At 48.3% G+C, this 19,160-nt stretch overlaps 1 protein-coding gene across 1 annotated transcript; it reads left to right on the top strand.

Moving 5' to 3' along the window:
* The first annotated feature begins 2,250 nt into the window (after positions 1 to 2,250).
* Positions 2,251 to 3,115, top strand: LOC131290498 (uncharacterized). The gene is made up of 4 exons (XM_058319646.1): positions 2,251 to 2,373; positions 2,458 to 2,713; positions 2,784 to 2,940; positions 3,001 to 3,115. Exons 1-4 carry the CDS (start codon positions 2,251 to 2,253, stop codon positions 3,113 to 3,115), a joined length of 651 nt encoding a protein of 216 aa, XP_058175629.1.
* Positions 3,116 to 19,160: the final 16,045 nt, after the last annotated feature.

The raw sequence follows: 19,160 nt of genomic DNA, 5'->3' as shown, positions 1-19,160 counted from the left end.
GTTTTTCACGCTGGAAGCAAAGTTCTCGTCTTCTTAAGATCCTCTTAATGTGTAAGACCAATATGGTTTTAGGGAGAGAGCCACCTCTTAACACACCAATGTAGCAGAATCTACCAATCTGCTAAATTTCATGTTGAAAGTAAAGATAATACACTAAAGGATATTGAAACGCATAAGAAGCAACTTAGAACCAAGACAACGCAACGGAAAACAATGTTGACAAACTATAGAAAAGATGAAAACAAACCGTAATGATAGCAAATAGCGAAACAATAAGATCTAAGTAGAATCTTGATCATGAATTGAGCTGATAACACGGGTTATTCAATCAAACAATTCATTAGTGAAGTAAACAAACCCACCCGATCACCGATTTAAATAAAATACATAAGTAGGTCACGAAAATTAGCTTTAAGTAAACCGACAAGATCGAACAGGACACAACACTTCAATATGCAGTACAGAAACTGTGACGTCTCCTCACGAAACCGAAACCGTTTTAAGAAGCGAACATAATGACTCGACAGATTCTCGTCGATCTTCTACATGGCCTGACGCTGAAACCTTGGCAAGTTGGGACAGACGTAACTGCCCCGTGGCATACGGCTGAACACGGTATCGGTTTCGCTTATCTGCAGGGTAGTTGCTTTTTTCCCTCGCCGTTCTTTGTCATCGTCCAGCTTTCACAGTGACCCGACGAAGGGTTTTTATCTTTTGCCTAGAATCCGGTGTATGCTTCTCATCCTCGTGCATGCTGGAAGGCCCTGTTATCGCCCATTTTTAGTTGAACAGACGCAGTATATTGCAGCCCTTCGGTGAGGCAACACCACAGAACGGTTCTTACTTCAGACGCACTACCATAAATAAATAATTCAAGGTCTCCTTCAATCAAACGTCAAACAAGCAGCTTTAATTGAAAAAAGAAGGTAATGTTGTGTCGCCGGAATCCGTGAATCAGACATCGGGAAACCATCTTCAATTTGCTGCAATTTTGGTGAAATTTGTTAAAAAAAAAAACTACCACCATTGAAGGCTTTTGGCTATGCACATATATATATCGTCTAATCTGCTTTTACCGCACCGTCGTACGGTAACTTTTACTGTTAATTGAGTTTAGAAAACGAAAAGAAAGCAAGCAAAGATAAAATGTAATGCAATCAGTGTTGTGTGTGTGTATGTTTGTGTGCGTTTTTCTCTCCATTTATTTTCGTTAATTTAATTTAAACGCCGAAGCGCGCAGCCGACGACGACGACGACGCACCAGAGCGCTTCCGCTTTGGGCCGATCGACGTTTACTGATCCGATACCTATCAGGGCAGCGGGGCAATTAAGGGAAACGGAAGGCACCTTCTCCCCCATCCTCTTCTTCCCCTTCACTCGCCTTCCTTTGGTTGGGAGAAACTCTGCGGTTGTGGCGGCCAAATCGATCGAAAAAGTGATTTGCGGCGATTTTGTTTTCGCCAATCAAACAAAACTGTATGAACATTTTCGGTTTCATCGGGGAGCGGGGGGAGGTGATGGGGGATCTTGAAGGGAGCTGTGGAAGTTGTAGAAGCCCTTCCCAACCTCAAACAAGAGGCCGGCCTCGAGCGGACCGGCGAAAGCTCCTCCGTTTTTAAGTGAATGAAATGGGCTTCCATCTCGTCGTTTGTTGATTCGATTCATGTTTATGGTTTGCTCGCCATATTGTACTATCATTTGCTTTTCAATTGTGTGTATTTGTGTGTAAAGATCATTAACACATCAAGCACCAGGAGTCTGCGGTGTTTTGACATTATTTTCACAACAAAATTGACACCCTGCGGTTACTTTCTGGTTTAGGGGAGATTGTGAAAATATACATCCTGTTAGATGAATCATTGCGAAACATTGTTTTCTCGTTATCAGAACAGGACACCAAATATAACTAACATTGTAAGTCAAACGCGGTCAGGAAAATAACAATGTGTCTAATTGGGACTGTTTGTTACATTTGAAAACAAAGCGAGAGAAATACTTGATCCTGCAGATAGTTAATCCAGTCAGTTTAACATTAGGAGAAGCGCCATCTTGAATTACTTAAAGTTTAAGTCGACGCGAGTTGCAACATGACGTGGTTGAGTTGCTTGTTTACTTTGTGTACGACATTTTGACATATCGCGACGAAAAAGAAGACATGTATAGGGTCTTTATCTATCATATCATAGGTCATAATATAACCTTTCTAATACACGTTGATTTTACGTATGTTGATCCACAGTGTCAGGTACTATGGTTGCTAGGCGAACGACAGTACCCCTGTGGCTCGTAGTTGTCCTCCTGCTGGCACTATCGGTCGGGGATTCGTCCACGCAGTCTGGACGACGCCGCAATCGCAATGAAAAGTGCCCCCGGGTACGTATTTGTCGCTGAAAGTCTGTAGCGCGGAAGCTGGCAGCTCTGACGGATGGTTGTCTTCTCTTCCGCACACCGGAACAGGTGCGGGCGATGCGCAACTTTGGGCTGAACGCGATGATGGGCCCGTGGTACGTGCTGCAGTACTTCGCCTCGACGGAGATGTTCCCCGAGTACGGCTGCATGCGCGGCTCGCTCTTCACCTCCGACGGCTTTGTGACCATGAACTTCACCTACGTCTTCCTCGATGACCCGCTCGCGACGTTCCAGCAGGGCAACATCACCTGGATCGTGCCCAACTACGCCCAGCCGGCCCACTGGGTGCACGCCGAGAGCAGCTGTAGGTGAAACCGACCACCCTTAGGACAGCTCAGATATTCAAGAATCTCATGTTTCATGTTCGCTGGCAGTCGAGGAGGTCTACAACACGTACGTGATCGACACGGACTACCGCTCGTGGGCCCTCCTGATGCACTGCGCGGAGAAGACCAACTCCCAGAAGTACCTGTCGGCGCTGATGCTGTCGCGGGAGCCAACGCTCGGCCAGAACGTCATCAACTTTCTACGGTAGCAAGGTTCTCGTTAGCTTCTCCACGCTGGAACTAATCGGCCTCTTGAACTTTACAGGGAAAAACTGCCCCGGTACGATATCGACGTGGAGAGCATGTTCAGAATACCGCAGGACAACTGCACGCACCCTGTCGCGGACCCGCACGCGTACTACGCCTACAGTACCTCGTAGGACTCCGCAGTTAGTGCTCCCCGACATGCTAAACTCCTTCCGCTCCACAACCCCCGGGACTTCCACAACTCCCCCAACGAAGCCAAGCCTGTTTACGGTGTAGAGCTGTTCTCCGACAGAGAAAGGCTCAAATCAAGCGTGCACCGTGTGACATATCCGATGTACCGTCACCGAACGATGATTGGAAATCCATTTTCTACCGGGCGAAAACCGGGCAACAATCGGCGGAGATGAAGAGGAGACCAACTGACCAGCGTGGATTGCCAAGAATGGGTCCCCTCTTCCCCATCTCTCCCTCCCCTCCCTTCCCAGACACCTGTTCGGGTCGCCCTTTTCGAGCCTCCTCCCCGCCTCCTCGCCTAATCCCTAACCAAACCAAACGCCCCGTCCAGTACGCGGTGAGAAAGTCGCAGTGGATTGCGAGAAAGGAAAGTATCGCGCATACGTACATATCTCGACGTACGTGTGTGCCATCCGCCCGGCGAACATGGACGGTGCAGGGCAGAAGCGGGTTTTGGTTGGGCAAAAACAACCCAAAAGAAAAAGAGGTAAAAAGGCGGTAAAAAAAACACACACAAACACAGAGAAATAAATACGGACTGCAACTGCATAAGAAATAAGTCAAGCAGGTATTTCATCGTTTTTGCAGCTGAAATAGCTAAACCGGTCGGTGCGGTAAAGGGGCAGAATGGCGGGGGGGAGGTTGCAGTTGAAGTTCGAAAACCGGACATAGCGCACTGGACGCGCTTTCGAATGGACGCCGGTGTGACAAACCGGAGAAGGGTGCAGGGCTTGAAACGAGAACGAGCGAGAAGGAGAAGCAAACGGAAAGGGAACAATTAAAGGACGCTCGGACGCTGAGGATGAGGAACACGCTTCATACAGCTTCCCCTAGGCCACGCTCGGTTGCGTGAATGGGGGGAAATACACACACGCCAAAAAAAAAAGCTGTCAAACAAGATACGGCAAACAACTAGCAGTGCGCCTTGCTGCCTTCCCCTTTTCGGTCGAAGGACCTGGAATAGACCGGGGTAGAGACCATCTTCAGAATGCCGGAGATGGCAGTACGTAGGTACGGGGGGGTGGGGGGGGGGGGGGCGTAGGAAAGAAAAAGTGGCTCGCTCGGGTCCAGATATCGGCCAGAAACAATCGATACCGAAGCCACGTTGAGCCACGATCCCATCGTTATCTGCGTCGCGGTGACAACCCGCCTGCGCCACAATGGTAAACTAGACCACAGCAGCTTTCCACGCGGACATGCCCTCCCCGGTGGGATGGATGACGGCTTAGAAGCTCAAGCGGATCTAGTGTCATTTCATTCAGGTTGCTTCCGATGGCACGCGTGCTACCTGAGTCTGGTTTCATATCTGTAAACACCGCACCTGTGCATCACGCGACCTCACATCTCGCCAGAGTCTAGTTTAGGGTATTCGGAGACCTTGGCCCTTTAAGAAACCAACTGCAAAACCCGATAACAAACGGTCTTCGGAGCTGCCGGTTGACAACACAGCGAATGATCCATGTCAACCCGATAAAGGTTTATAAACACACCGAGCTAGAGCCCATAAAGTCCCGTGGGTCACCTCATCCAGGGAATCCGCGTTGACTCTACCTAAATCGCAACGGTACCGCCTCATCGCGTTCAACCTTGGCCGGGGACACCTGCGAGCACCAGTTTCTGACGGCGAGTTCCAAAAGCTGCCGTTGCGCCCTTAGGGCACGCACACAACCCTCGGAAACGCCGGCAGGCTTGTCACTTCCTGGAACAGCTGGGAGCTGGGGAACATTAATTGCTCGAATTGGAGGATGAAACGGGGCCGATATATGGGCCACAGGAGTGGGTTTGGTTCAAAGGATGTGTTCAACCGGGTTGGGAGAGCACTGCTCAGTTCCCCTTAACCTATATTTAGTGTTTTAAGGCTTATAAGTAACACATTGTGTGTGTGTCGGGGGAAAGTAAGAGATCTGCGAAATATGTTCCAAAAAAGAAAGAACGTAGAGAAAAAGGTGTGTGTGTGTGTTTTGTGGGTGATGGTGCGCATCAATTGCCAAACGGTGCACGTCCTCCAAAATCGCACAATGTAAATGTCTCGCCCTTGCAGCAAAGCGCAACCTTTTGCATCTCAATGACTCTCCTCGCCGACATTATTTTTTTGCGTGCGTTTCCTTCCATCTACTAGGGTTGGTCGTGGTAGTCTGGGTCCAGTCTCCTACTCCTCCTCCTCCTCCTCCTCCCCACTGCGAACCTCACGCTCGACGTTTTGGTCATTCCAGATCTAGTCCGACATTCAGGTCTACCACCACCCCGGCGGTGTCTAGTCGAGTGTCAGCCAGAAATCCTGCAAACGAGCCCACACGCCGTTTTATGTCCATCCATCCATCCGTCCGTCCAATCCGTCCAATCCGTCCATCCTTTCATCTATCCATCTCTAGCCGTCCCATCGGAATTCGCTGTCGCGCTCCACCGAGTGACACTCCGCGGGCTCCAACCGGGAGTCCAACGTCATTCATGCCCCCTGGTCGTGTTTCGACACTTTTAGTTCCCGGAGATTGGTCGTCGTCGTCGTCGTCGTCGTCGTCGCTTGGCGCAGCTGACCTCATTTGCCCGCGGAGGGGTTCCCGCGCCGGAGCGGAAGCTGGCACACGTGTGCTGCTGCGCGGTGGTATGGCCGCGGAAGCACTCACTCTCACTTCAAACGGGGTAGACTTCGCAGACGTGCTGACAGTGGCCTGCAGCCATATAGGCAGCCATGGGACGCATCGCGCACAGATAGCCACCGCCACCGCCGGCGTATCTCACCAGTGACATTCCTTTTTTTCCCCTTTCTACTCCTCCCCTCATCTTGCATTCTTTATCCCCCTCTCTCTCTCTCTCTCTCTTGTTCGCTTTGTTTTCCCTTTCCCTTTGCCGATCGGATTCTCTAACTTCCTTTCTAGGACGTCGGAGGGCAGGCGGGCGCAGCTGAGGCGAAAAGAAAATATTTGTGACTGATTTCTTTTCACCCCTAATGGTATTTTCTTTCCCTTTCGTTCCACGCGCAGGGGTGGGGAGGGGGATGGGTTGCGGTTTCCCTATCGCGCCGCAAAACCGGCCCGACTGGCTCGGCTCCCAATCGCTCACGTGGTCAGCCGTGCACCGGGCAGTATGTAGTAGCAGTAGGCAGATATGGGAAGAACCGAAAACCTGTGCACCTCTCGTCGGTCTCTCACGGGCTGCTGCATCTTCCCATGCGCCCCACACACCTGCTCAATGTCAACCCATGCGAGCCCATCTAATGACTCCCGAGCACCGGGACATGAGGGACAAGAAGGTCCGGCATGTGGGGTTTGTGCAGCTTGCGTACACAGTGCGTACAGAAGCCTCAGCGCAAGTGCCAGATTTCGCAGGCGTGATGGGTTTTCTCTTTTGGAGGAACGCTCAAACGGTGGAGGATGTCTCTAGCATAGACCCTTTTTTGTTGACGGTGTCTCGGCCTTTCTCTCTCTCTCTCTCGCCTGCCTCTGGGTCCTCTAATCGACCCGGATGCCCCTTAAAAAGGGACCGGCTGTGCCATTCGGGAGAGAACCCTTTACGGGGAACTGGGAACGGGTCGCAACCAGGGGAGTTTCTATTTGCTTGTTTGTTTGTGCGTTTTTTTTGTCTGGTCACGCTCGGCGTCGGACGATTTGGGACACCGAGCTGTTCGGGAGCTGCTCCCGGGGGGAAAGCAGACTCCGGTAGACGGGAGCTCTTCTGAGGACCGGGGTCGCTAGAACACTAAACAAACGCGGGGAACCTGAACCAGAATGGGAACCTGAACCTGCGTTGCATATGCAGTTCTGGAGCTTCTATTGCTATCACACACACAGAACAAAACCCCTGGCACTATGTCGACAATGTTTTAAGAGCTGATTCCGTAGACATAGGCCGTTTTAGGTTCTGTAGAAATAGGTTATTCTATTCAGAATTGAGGGCAACAGGCTTTCTCCTCTACGGAATGTCAAGATACAGCTTACAGACTACTTGGCGCCTGGTAAACAGCTATGACTCCGCGTTCTGGTGCTGCTCTTCTGTGGACTAAGAGGATTAGAGCTAACAAAGCTAGTCCATATGCAATTCTCCTTTTGACTGGCTACTTTAGTGATAGAATCAACTGGAAAGGATGGAACTTTCTCCCCTGAAGCTCCCAGAGTAGCGCTCTAGAAGAGGATCCAGCGTGGCTCGACAGACTATATGACGTATAGATGTGAGGTTTGGTGGGGCAGTGACGTAACTAACGGCAAAAAGCGGATTAAGTCAATGTACTCCACTTCCAAGTCTACGTTATACCTTTGATGGAAAAAGTGCTCGCATGTAGTAAAAGTTTATTGCCAAAAAAAGAGGTCGCAAAACGGCTCTCGCTAGTTAAAGTGCGAGTCTACGATGCACTCTGTCCTCCGGTGCTGCTCCCCGTTTCACCAACGGGGAAGGACGCGGTCCCGGTACCTGACCCAGTTCTGCCCCGCAGGTCGAACGTCGCTAGGTGTGGCCTGGGTTGCCGAATGGTGCCGTACACATGCCGCGCCGCGTCTGTTATTATGCGAACGGTGCAAGACGAGCACCAAATCTGACACCGATCGATCCGCGAAACCGCGCGCTTGGGCAGTCTTCCGGCGTGCGCAGGGCGCGAATTGCACTACACATTACCTTTTTTAGGGTGAAAGTCGCGCTTTTCCAGCCGGAGGCCGGCTCTTCACTTTCCCTGGCGCGATGAATTCTACCTCGGTGGCGTCGACTGCCGTCGGCTCGGACAGTGATAATGTATTGTAATCAGTTTTTTTTTTTCGACAACCCCACCGAATACAGCTGAAAGCTGTTCTAAAGGGCTAACAGGTTCACAAGATCTTCGAAACGAATTAAAATAGACGACACAGAAAGATAAATCGATCAAAAGGTCTTGGAGACGAGCACACAAACAGATGTTAAGAATCTCGCAAAGAATTTTAAGCAAGAGAAAGAGGAATGCGCATCCGTGGGGAAAGAGGAATGCGATAAGCGAACCAGCAAGCGTGCAGATAGAAAGCAGCAGGATGGTTAAAAACCGATTTAAGAAAAGAAAACAATACTCGCGTCGAAAGAAAAATTAGCCAACGAGAGCAGAACAAAAGAAAACGAAAACGAAAACGTAAGGAGGCGATAAGAAGCCGCTGCCCAGGGGAAGAAAGCCGGTCAAAAAGGGAAAATGGCAAACTAAAAAAAGGAAGAAAAAAACAAGACACAGGAATGTTACGGGGCAAGGAAGCGTGGCAGAGGAAGAAACAACGAAACAAAACCGAACAGCAAAAACAGAAGGGAAAAGAAACGTCAAAAAGGGTGACCGAAGGAGAAAAAAAGCGCACGAAGAGGGCAAGAAGCAAAAGTTCGGGGGAAGAGAAAAAAAAAACGGTTTACAATTTTGAAGGCAGGCAAGAGGCTGTTCGGGATATGTGTGTTGCGGAATGTCAACACGTCAGCCACCAACCAGTGGAGAAGTGGCCCGGACCGCGAAACGCGCGGAGAAAAACGTGGAAATCAACAGTAAAAAGAAAACAAAAATGCAGCCTCCAGGGGGTGATTGAGAAGCGAGCGATGGAAGAAGGCAACAAGCGACGAACGTGAACAAAAAAAAAACACGCACACACAAATTTGCAAACGTTAGTTCGCACCGGGAAGAAAGTCGGCTCGCATCGGAAACCATGTGTTTGAGCTGAATAAAGATATATAAAACACGTAAATAACACTATCACTCAAAATTGGCACTTTCCAAAACGAAACTCTGTTATTCTTGGCTTCTTTGGCCTTTTCCATTTCGCTTCTTCGCTCGCTCACCCGGCAATAGAAGCGCCACACATTCGTGCAGCAGCAGGGAGAATTGGAAAGGGAAGGAAAAGAAAAAGAAGCCCAGTCGGGCGCAGACACACCGGTTCCAAGGGTGGGAATCCGGGTCCGGGGATCACCGAATTTTTCCGCGCACACGTGCCGAGCTTTCCGCCTAATGATGCGTTCGTCGTCCAACGCGGTGTGATGAAACGCTAGAATACGCACCGGAAATGTTAAAAAATTTTCCCGACAACCGCTAGCTTTTCCTTTGCCTGCAACTGAAAAGGGGACGAACCTACGGTGACTGCGAGCCGAAAAATTTAATATGGAAACCAAAGCACACACACGCACGCCCCGGTCCAAAGCCCCGTTTCCAAACCACAAGCGGAGCTCCTTCGGGTGCGGGTTCGGTTGCTCTGCTTTCCCGGTCCCGCGCGGCCGATTCGGGTCAGTCGGTTTCCCCCCGTCGGTGCCCGTGGGCAAATTTTAAATTTCGGAACCGGGTGTTGCTTCCATTCCGTTCCCCATTGCTGCCGTCGCCTTTTGCGGACCACCTACTTCGGTTCGGTCAACCGGGGAGGTATCGCGGGAGGACTCACTTCTTGGCACCTCCAATGAACCCCCCGAGCAGGATCAGGTTCTCGGTTAGATCTTGGCAAAATATCCTAGCATTGGACAGAACTTTGTGGAAAAACCTTCACCCTTCAACTGTAATATCTACGACTGCAAAAGTAGTAAAGCAACTTGCAAATAACATAAACATAAACAGTAAATATTAAGAGAGTATAAAAGAAAATAAACCCAGGACAATTTATCATTTAAAAACTATAAAACAAACAAAAAATTACAAAATACTACTACGTAAACAAGTTATACTTGATGGTGGATGTAGAAATATAGTAAAGATTAGAAGAATAGGAAAGGAAAGAATAAAGAAGTATGCATTGGCGTACTTTTGAGGGTTGTGTGCAGTGTTGAGAACGATGACGTTCAACCGCATACATTGATTCTTTTTGAAACTCTATATTTCAATGTAGTTCATTCATTTAACCATCACTTCGAAAAATGATACGATGACACTTTCTTGGTGAAATCATTTTACGCTCATTTTCCAGGTTTCGGGGCAGTTGGCATTCGAATATACACTGGTCTTGTCTCTTCTTTTGTGCGTTTGCAGCGCTAGTTCCAAGGTTTTCTGTTTGAAATACAAAAATATGTATGTGTTCTAAAAATAATAATAATTTTAAAACTTATTTTGATGTTTTACGCTTGTTTTCCGTTACGAAATTACATTTGTTTATCGAAAAATGTTTTCGAAATGACAAATATTGATTTCAACACAAAATCTATCTCTTAAATATAAAGAGCTTCAACTATATTGAGCTCATTAAAAATACAAAAGATAATTATCTAATCGTCATTGTTTAAAAATAAACTCCTATTGGTTGTAAAAGTAATCAAATTTGGGGATCATGGAGGCGAAGGTGTTCTGGTACTTGTCTTGTTCATTATACACTTAGCAAGTTACGTTGTTCTTTCCTCTTTCCAAATGTCTTCAGCTGTCCGATGAGTGGAAACGAGCTGTTTGTTTTTGAAGAGGAAACCCCCAAACTCAATCACCCAACGACGTTGCCAATGTGAGGCAAGAACCCCGGGCCACCCCCAGCACGTGTCAAAAATTCCGGGTGGAAAAGCAAACGAAGGTAGGAAAAACTGGTGGTTGTTTTAAACCGCTGTAGCAAACACTACTGTTACAAATGAATGCGATTCCCGCTTCTCGTGCTTGGTGGAAGAAGAATCCTTAAGGCAGCAGCCCCGTTCGAAGCCCCGTTCCAGGCGCACCCCCCAGACGTCCCCCCTGAGTAAGGCAACGAAAGAGAAGGCAAGGGGAGAGAAAGAGAGAGAGAGAGAGAGAATGCTTTTCCCATTCCCGTTCCTTTCGGAGGGGACGCGCTTTCTTTTGCGTTTCGCGTGCGAGCCCCCCCCCCCCCCCAACGTTGGATGTGCTGCTTGAGATGCGCGATCGGCGTGTGGCTTCTCCTCCTCACCTACCCTACCTCCCACCCCTCTCACCCCGTCGCCCAAAACGTTGCAGAAGTAACGGAGGCGCGCGCGAAGCTGCGTACGCATGCGCCTTCACCTTGCGCTCGCCTTTTTCCCGACGTCTCTCTTCGCTTCGCATTTCTTTCACCTCCTCCTCCTTCTCCTCTTCCTCCTGCGACGCCCTTCTTTCACTTTCTTTCTTTCTTTCTACCTTTCTTTCTTTCTTTCTACCTTTCTTTCTTTCTTTCTTTCTACCTTTCTTTCTACCTTTCTTTCTTTCTTTCTACCTTTCTTTCACCCGTTATCTCTCGTTCTCCTTCGCCTTTCCTTCACTTTCTTTTCGCCTTCTCTCTCTTTCTCTCTCCGTCCTGTCCCTTCGAGAACGCTGGATGCCGCCCGGTTTGTGAATGAGAAACTGGGCAGAGAAAGAGCCAGACGAATCCCCCCCCCCCCCCCCCCCCCGCTTCCTCACCCACATTCGTTGGTCCGGGTGGAAAAGGGGAGCAATTTTCGCCCGCTTTCGGCAGGTCGTCGGTTTTTTCGGCGCTGGAGCCTCGGCACCGGGATAATCGCATATGGTGTGCGAGGTGTGTGAGACCCGGCCTTTCCTTTCGCCCTCGGGTGAGGGGGGAAATAGGGCTGGTGCGCACCTTGCCACAAGGTAAGAATGACAAAAATCGAACGAACAAGAGAGAGATGGGGAGAAAGGGCGACAGAGTGAGATCGGTATCAGAGAGAGAGAGTGAGAGAGAGAGTGAGCCACGCACGTGTTGTAGGTCGAGGCTTGGGAATCCGAGACGGACAGCGTGAAGTAGTGGGGTCCATATATCATCATCATCGTCTTGGTCGTCGTCGTCGGCGGCATCAGCAGCAGCAGCAGCAGCATCATCACCATCATCATCACCATCATCAACAACATCTCGCGGAGGTTGGAGCCACACCGTCGGGGATCAACTATAACGTGGAAAGCAAACAGGTGAATTAAACATTCGGTCACAGACAACCGTGGTGTTCGGACGCGCCAGCCTACTAATCACGCATCTCTTCCGCATCGCTGTTCGGGGCATTGCGGATCTCTGGACGACATTCGAGGTGTGCTACCAGGTGATCCTGGTGCTTTTTTTAACTCAACAACCCGCGACCGTTGACAGTTGAACCCTTCGAGGGTCCGTGCGTGCGTACGTGTGTTCGTGTGTGCGTGTGTTTATGAGTGGATGTGGGTGTGGGTACCCCAAGTGTGTTCCGAAGCGAACGAAGGTGATCCTTGCAGGAAAGGAGCCTTAGTACACACGTGAATGGTGAAGCTATTGACTGCGGACAAGGTACAATCTTCTTACCGGGAGTGATTGACCCAACTCCTGACTCCTGCCACGAAGAGCTACCGGCTCCAGAGTGTTGGCTGCCCGTATGTGTGACGCTGGCTGTTGTTGTGTGTGAATAGTGGATCCGTTTAGACCTAGTGCAGCGCAGAAGACCCAGAAGTACTAGTGAGAACCCCTCGTGCCGTCTCGCGTGCCAAAACAGGCACCTAACAATCACGCAGCAGTCAACCCAACCGGCGTGCAGTTCTTTCTCCAGTTGGACCCTCTTGTGCCGAGTGTGTTTTCCGAGAACAGGCAGGCAAACAAACAAATAAACCGCGCGCGCCAAAATACTCAGAACGCACGCAGCCAGTTCCGGGCAAGGTGCGTTGATCGTGGATAAGTGGTGATTCTTACAGCGGCACGCGTTCCAGTGAAACACAATAGTCAAGGTGAGGGATGGAAATGGTGTTACCTCGTTGCACTTGTGCACCGTTGCCGGCTTCTGGATCTTCTGGATCTGTCTTGTTAGCCAAACAAATGTGAAGCTGTCAATGGCATCCTGACTGTTGTAGGTTCCTAGGCAGCTGCGTGCGTCCACATTCGGACTTCTTTTCTCCGCCAGGCGGGTCGTGACATCGTCGACGTCCATCAACAATCAAACCAACAACTCTGCCTTCAACCGATTACTTTTCACTGTTCGCAACCGAGGCTCCAATGTCTCCTAAAGGAACGAGGGATACCAAGCTCCCGGTTTAAGGAATATAACATACTGGAATACCTTCCATACCTAGAAACCCCATCTTTAAACTCAGTTGCAGTTAACCTGCTGTTCTTGTCATCAAACTAGCGAAAGCATGCTTCAAGAGATCATAAATGTTACAGCTTAGATGGATTTTGTCCCATTTTGTTTGATCTCTTCTCTGATGTCTGTCTTTGATGTACTTTCACGTTTGGATACGCAATGCAATAATTTGATTATTATGGTTTGATGTTTATATGAACAATGAAGATATACTCAACACTTCCTAAGTGTTTGCGACAACTTTTTGCTAGTTTGATGCTTGTTGTCCACTGTTGCCGCGAACTGAGCAGTCACTTTTATGTCAGTTTATTACTTATGACAACAAAAACCAGTTTCCAGGGAATTTTTATTCAACTATTATAGGTAAAGAAGAGTTTGTTTGTTTTCAGTATTTTCCACTGCACTTCTCTTCTTTCTGTTGGACAGCAATGGCTTTTATTCGTTCGAGTGTCCTACTCCAAACGGTGTCCTGATTGTCTGGAGTTGTTGGCTAGTGTTTGATCTTGTTTGAGTCATTCATTGGCGGCCGTTTTTTTTTTTTATGGAAAACCCTGTACCGAACTGTCATCGAGAGTTAGTGCGAAGCAGCGTGTCTAATGGGGTTGGCGGATCGGAAAAAACATTTTTCCATTGCGTCGATGGGATTAAAAGGGCCACCCACCCCGGGCCTGGGAAGGCGAACTCGTTCCGTCGCCCGTTCGATATTGTCACGCGCGTGGGTGCATTTTCCACGCGCGTTATCAATAGAATTGCACCGTGCGAACGATGCATCGACCCCTGTTGTTTTTCATTCTTTTTTCCACCGAAGCGCTGGTTTATTGTACCGTGGAAATGCAGCCCGGGTTTTTCCTGCACCGGGCGTGTGAGTGAAAATGGCCTCCCGTTAGCGCGCCGGCGGGGGGGTTGGAACTTTTTTTTATTGACAGATTTATTTCAAACTTTTCTTTTTCGTCTAGTTTTCTTTCCAACCTCCTCCCCCACCGACTGGTTGTGAGCTTCACCCGGCGCCGGTTCCCTTGCTGCTGTTTGCCATAATTGTGTGGGGCTCGGCTGAAACAAAACCAAAAATAAAAAAGACACACAGAAACGTCAGGGAAAACACTGTGATTTAAACCGTGCCAGCGGAATACTTACCCAAAAGGCTCCAAAAAAAACCGGTGGCCAGTGCTGGACCCTTCTTCCGGAAGCCTTCCCGCTACCTTTCACTCGCACCCTCGGACCGGACGGTCCGGAAGCAGCTCGTAAATAAAAATATTGCAACCCGACCAGCAGCGGCCGGGATGGGTGGGAAAACGAAACGAGAAACCATGTGGGAAACCGTTGGCGCTGGGGATGTCTAATCATCGCTACCGTTGATTTTTCCTCCGGTTTTTTTTTTTTTGCTTTTGCTGCTACCTTTCCTCCCCAAAGGTGGCGTCACAGAGCAGACGGCCCATTTTGGGGACGCAAAATGAATGAATAAATGAAAAGAAGAGAAGGCAAAAAAAAAACACTTGGGAAGCGAAAAGTGGTACAAGGGAAAAACACCAACCCGGTGGCAGTAAGATGGGTGGGAAAGGATGGGAAGCGGAATGGAGAAAGAAGTAAAAGAAGAGAATGTGAGGGACTGGGCGAGGGATGAGCAACGATTTCCATCCGGTACGCCACACAATAATCAGTACGTGTCAACTTTCGCTAATCAGCCGAACGAACAAGTCGCCGGACTGGTAGAATGGAAATTGGAAAGTCAACTCCGCTGGAGGAATCGACACGAGAACATCGACACACAACAGTTTCGTGTTTGAAATTTCAAAAAAAAAAAAAGAACACACAGACACACGCTAGGAATGTATAATGCAAATTTTGTACGAAATTTAAACCAGACATGAAAATGAATAGAAAGAAGAATGTGTGCTGGAATACCAACTGAACAATTAAGCTCTCTTTGAAATGAAGGAATTTTTGAGCGACAATTATTTTCAACAATTTGTTGTAATGTTAGTTCTAATTTAAATTATGAATTATTCTGATTTCTACTCCCCATTTTCCTCCTTTCTTCTTACCAACTAACCAATTCAAGTAGATCGTTTAACATCAACAGATTTTGTAGGAATAAAGTAATTTTAGAGCGACAATAACAAATTTAACAAATTCAACAATTAGTTACAATGTTAGTTATAATTTAAAGTATGAATTATTCTGATTTCTACTCTTCGGTTTTACTCCTTTCTCCCTCTTATCTCTTTTAACATCAACAGATTTAGTTCAAACGAAGGCATTTTAGGACGACAATTGTTTAAAACAAATTGTAACATTAGTTAGTATGAATTGTGCTGATTTCTACTCTTCGTTTTACTCCTTTTTCTCGTTTTTTTTTCTCTCTCATTCCTTCTTCCACATCATACTACCATTGGATGGTATTTTTCCCCGGGCTCGGAGGATATCCTTCTTTTCATGTGGCTTTTTTTATCCTCCTGTCGAAACTATCGTTCGGAATATTGCGTTTCCAGTTCGTTCTGATAGATGAGACGTCGACGTGCCCGGTGCGCTTGGTTTTCGGTTGAGTTTTACTCTATTTGATTGCAGGCACTTCCGCGACACTGCGGTGCGCAAGCCGGGCGGGGGGGGGGAGGAGCGATGGTAGTAAATTGGAAAAATAAACAAGAAGTTGAATAGCTAAATCCAAATCTTTTAGCTATGCCAACATCTTGCCAAGTTGCCAATTTGATCATCCGGTGTGGTGTTTATTTTTTTTTGTTGTTTTTAACACTTTAGAACACTGGCACATACACACATTGGTAAACAGGAAAAAATACACACAAACACTCAAGAACGGACCACAGCGTGGGTGGATTAGGTTAAGCTTAGAGACCGGAGTGATCCTTCGCGGTTCGCGACTCGTCAAAAACTGATCGAACCCTGGCGACGGCGCTCCGCAGCAAGACAATTTTCTAGCCCGTCGCTCGGGTGCGGGCGGGCGGGCGGTGTGGTGGCCAAAGGACAAATCGGTACCCGGATCACGTCCTCCCGCGCGATGGCAGTAGCGCGATTCCCGGCGGGGAGCGGGCGCACGGAGCGGAATGAAATGAATGCATAATAATAATAAAATGATCCACGGATTTTTTCTTTTTTTCGGTTGCTCCCGTGACGAGCTCGTTACGCATGCAGCCGGCGTCGGCGCGCTCGACCCAAACCGCTGAAAGGGTAATCGGCCTGAGCCAATGCGTACACCCCTCCTCCCACCCCTTTCCACGGGTCCGGCCGTTCGTCCTATTTTGGGCCCTCTCGTGTCGGCCATTTTTGGACCCGGCCGGATGGGGTCCGCTGGTCGCGCTTCCGCTTGGAATGGAAGGGTGGGTATGCAAAGGGTGAATCCCGAGCTGATTAGCATGCAGAGGACATGCGTGCAGTTGGACCTCCCGAGCGCTGCCACCGAACACCGGCGAAAGGAAGCCAAACTTCCTGTGCCTTCCACTATGGGATGCGCAGTATGGGCCGCCTCGAGCAGCGGGGGGAGGGGGGGTAAGGGACACCCGAACCGGGGCACCTATCACCGGCCGGTGATCGGGGATTCTAAATGGTTCCTTCAACACCGACGCCATGACGCACGAAACCCCGGGACATTCTTCTCCAAGCGCCTGACAACTTCAGCTTCGAGCGCCCAACGACGTCGCCGTTTATGGTGCTGGAGTGCTGCACACGCTGCAATAAATGCCGCGATATAATAGTTCGCGGCCCGACAAACGGTGTAAAACGAAAATGGTTACGCAATACGTATTGTTTTGCTAAAACACTTAGGAAAACCAAGCGCCCAGGGGGGAAGGTACAATGTTAACATTGCCCGCTTTCTAGCTTCCTGTACCATATTCGTGCTTTTTTATCTCTCTCTCTCTCTCATTCTCTCTCTTTTCCACGAAGGAGAAATTGGTTCCCTCGCTTTCGTCTCTTTTTAACTCCTCACACTCTCCCACTCCCTCTCTCTTTCTTTCGCACGCGTATGCCTTCTGCGCAATCGCCACGGCTCGACCGACAACGAAAGACATCAACAGCCGAGCAAGCGACGAACCCGATAAAACCGAGATTATTGATTTTTCAATTTTAAATTTCGCTCGCTTTTTCACGTAAAACTCTCGATCATTTTCCGTTTGCTGACACATTTTTGTACGTTATTATACAAAAAAAAAACTATTCAATTCTGTGAATCATACGGTTGTTAATTAAACGTGACTAGCTAGCGTGTTGCCGGTAATTTGAATGAAAGACATCAACAGCCGGGAAAGCGACGAACCTCTATATTGTTATTCCATATAATTGAATTTTTTCTATTAACTTTTTCAAACCAATATAGTAATCTTTCTTTCTTTTATTGACGCCATATAGGTGTGCTCATTAAGCAGTGCGATAAAGGCGAATTTAGCCCGGGGAAAGCGATGCCAATCAATGCGAATTTTGTCTTTAAAGAGGATCCACACTGCACACGTCGTTCCTTGAGGATTTGTTTAAATGTGTTTCTTTTGGTACCGAAAAATGCATTCAGTCCCACTGGACCACTTGCTTGACGTCGTTAGCCTTGCGCACGTTGTGTTTTGTTTATGGGCTTTTTTTTCGGAACGATCTTATACCATCGAAAGCTTATAAAGAGATTAGGAAGAAATGTCTGCCGCGATCTTGCTGGCTTTTTCCGCTCTCTGTTTCTCCTCTCTACCCTTCTTCCGCTCCTCCTTTCGTTCCTTTCCATTGGGGGTAGCAAATCTAGTTTTGCCAGTTCCTCCTGCAATCGAAATTCCTATCTGAAGTGAGAGGAAGAGTTTCGAAAGAAAGCGAACCCCTCGGGGAGGAATGGAGTTTCGAAACGGTCCGGTTGGGCCCCAAACGGGGAAGACATTTGATCGCCTCAGGGTTGTGACAGGTCGATCTCCAACTCCGCCGAGAAGGGGGGGGGGGGGGGGGGGGGGGGGCGTAGCACCAAGGGTGCACGGGGCTTGTTCCACCTACTGCGGGCCGTTTTTTTTTTGTTTTGTTTTTTTTAGGTCGAAATGGAAAATGGTGCCGTTTCCCGGACACGCGTCTTTTTTTTTAAGTTGCTGATTACCAAATGAACGCTATATGAAAGAAAATTAATTTCATAAAAATAGTATCGTATAGAAAGGACAGCGAAAATTGTCTTCGATCAATTTTAAACGATCTGTTCAACTCGTGTTTCAGCTCTTGATGATGAATGAAAACCAGAAGAGTATTTTGCACCAAAAGAAAAATGCTGCCCCTTCGGTGTTCAGATCTTCCAGTGACGAGAATCGATTGGCTTGCCACAAAATGATTCGCCACGAACGTGCAGACAGGTGCGGGCAGGTTTTCCGGAACGATTTGCCCCGATCGGGCTAGCGGAACCACCGGCAATTTCGCCAGTAGCCTCTCTCGAGGGCAGGGACAGGTGTGGGGGAAGGAAAGGGTAGCTGAAAAAGGGCAACAAACTGGTTAGCGCGGACCGGCAATTTATGCAAATCGATACCGCCGAGCCGGCGGCGAGTGCGTACAAATTTGTCTTCCCTTACCCCCGAAACGGGCTGCAATGAATAAACGATTAGCGCGCGATGAGCACATCGTCCCGGTGGGCAGCAACCTGACTCCCTGAAGGGTTTATTTCGTGGCCGGAGTCACCGGAGCCGCCGCCGGTCCGGTGTGCATGAATAAGTAACTTCCCATGGTAAACCTCACCGCCGCAAGCGGGATGGGGAATGGAATGGGAATTGTTTTACGCCAGGGGTCGGCAAACCAGATTGTATTTCTGGATGTCAAAACTGTTCACCAGACCTTACAAACAACAAACGAGTTTTGGCGAGAAGATAACGAGCTTTAAACATTATCCGTTGAAATAAACTTTCGTTACATTTGTGGAATATCTATTTGAACAAATTTATCTTAGTATTTACATGCAAAACAGTGCTTATATTCGAACTTTAATTAACTATCATATCCTAATTAGCATTCTTTTAATTTGAAACGAACTAATTTACGCCATACAGCGTACGATTACCTTCAATAATTTGCAAACGCCGTTTATTTGTTAACTAGAAAGCAAACATGTTCCAAAACAAAATG

The sequence above is a fragment of the Anopheles ziemanni genome, chromosome X, assembly GCF_943734765.1.
Source record: "Anopheles ziemanni chromosome X, idAnoZiCoDA_A2_x.2, whole genome shotgun sequence".
NCBI lineage: Eukaryota > Metazoa > Arthropoda > Insecta > Diptera > Culicidae > Anopheles > Anopheles ziemanni.
This window is presented reverse-complemented; position numbering and strand designations above follow the sequence as displayed.

What these genes read in the sequence shown, in the direction of transcription:
- LOC131290498 (XM_058319646.1), top strand. Translation starts at nt 2,251, where the DNA reads ATGGTTGCTAGGCGAACGACAGTACCCCTGTGGCTCGTAGTTGTCCTC. An exon ending in GGTGCACGCCGAGAGCAGCT is followed by an intron (nt 2,714 to 2,783) that starts GTAGGTGAAACC and finishes GTTCGCTGGCAG; the next exon opens with TCGAGGAGGTCTACAACACG. An exon ending in AACGTCATCAACTTTCTACG is followed by an intron (nt 2,941 to 3,000) that starts GTAGCAAGGTTC and finishes TGAACTTTACAG; the next exon opens with GGAAAAACTGCCCCGGTACG.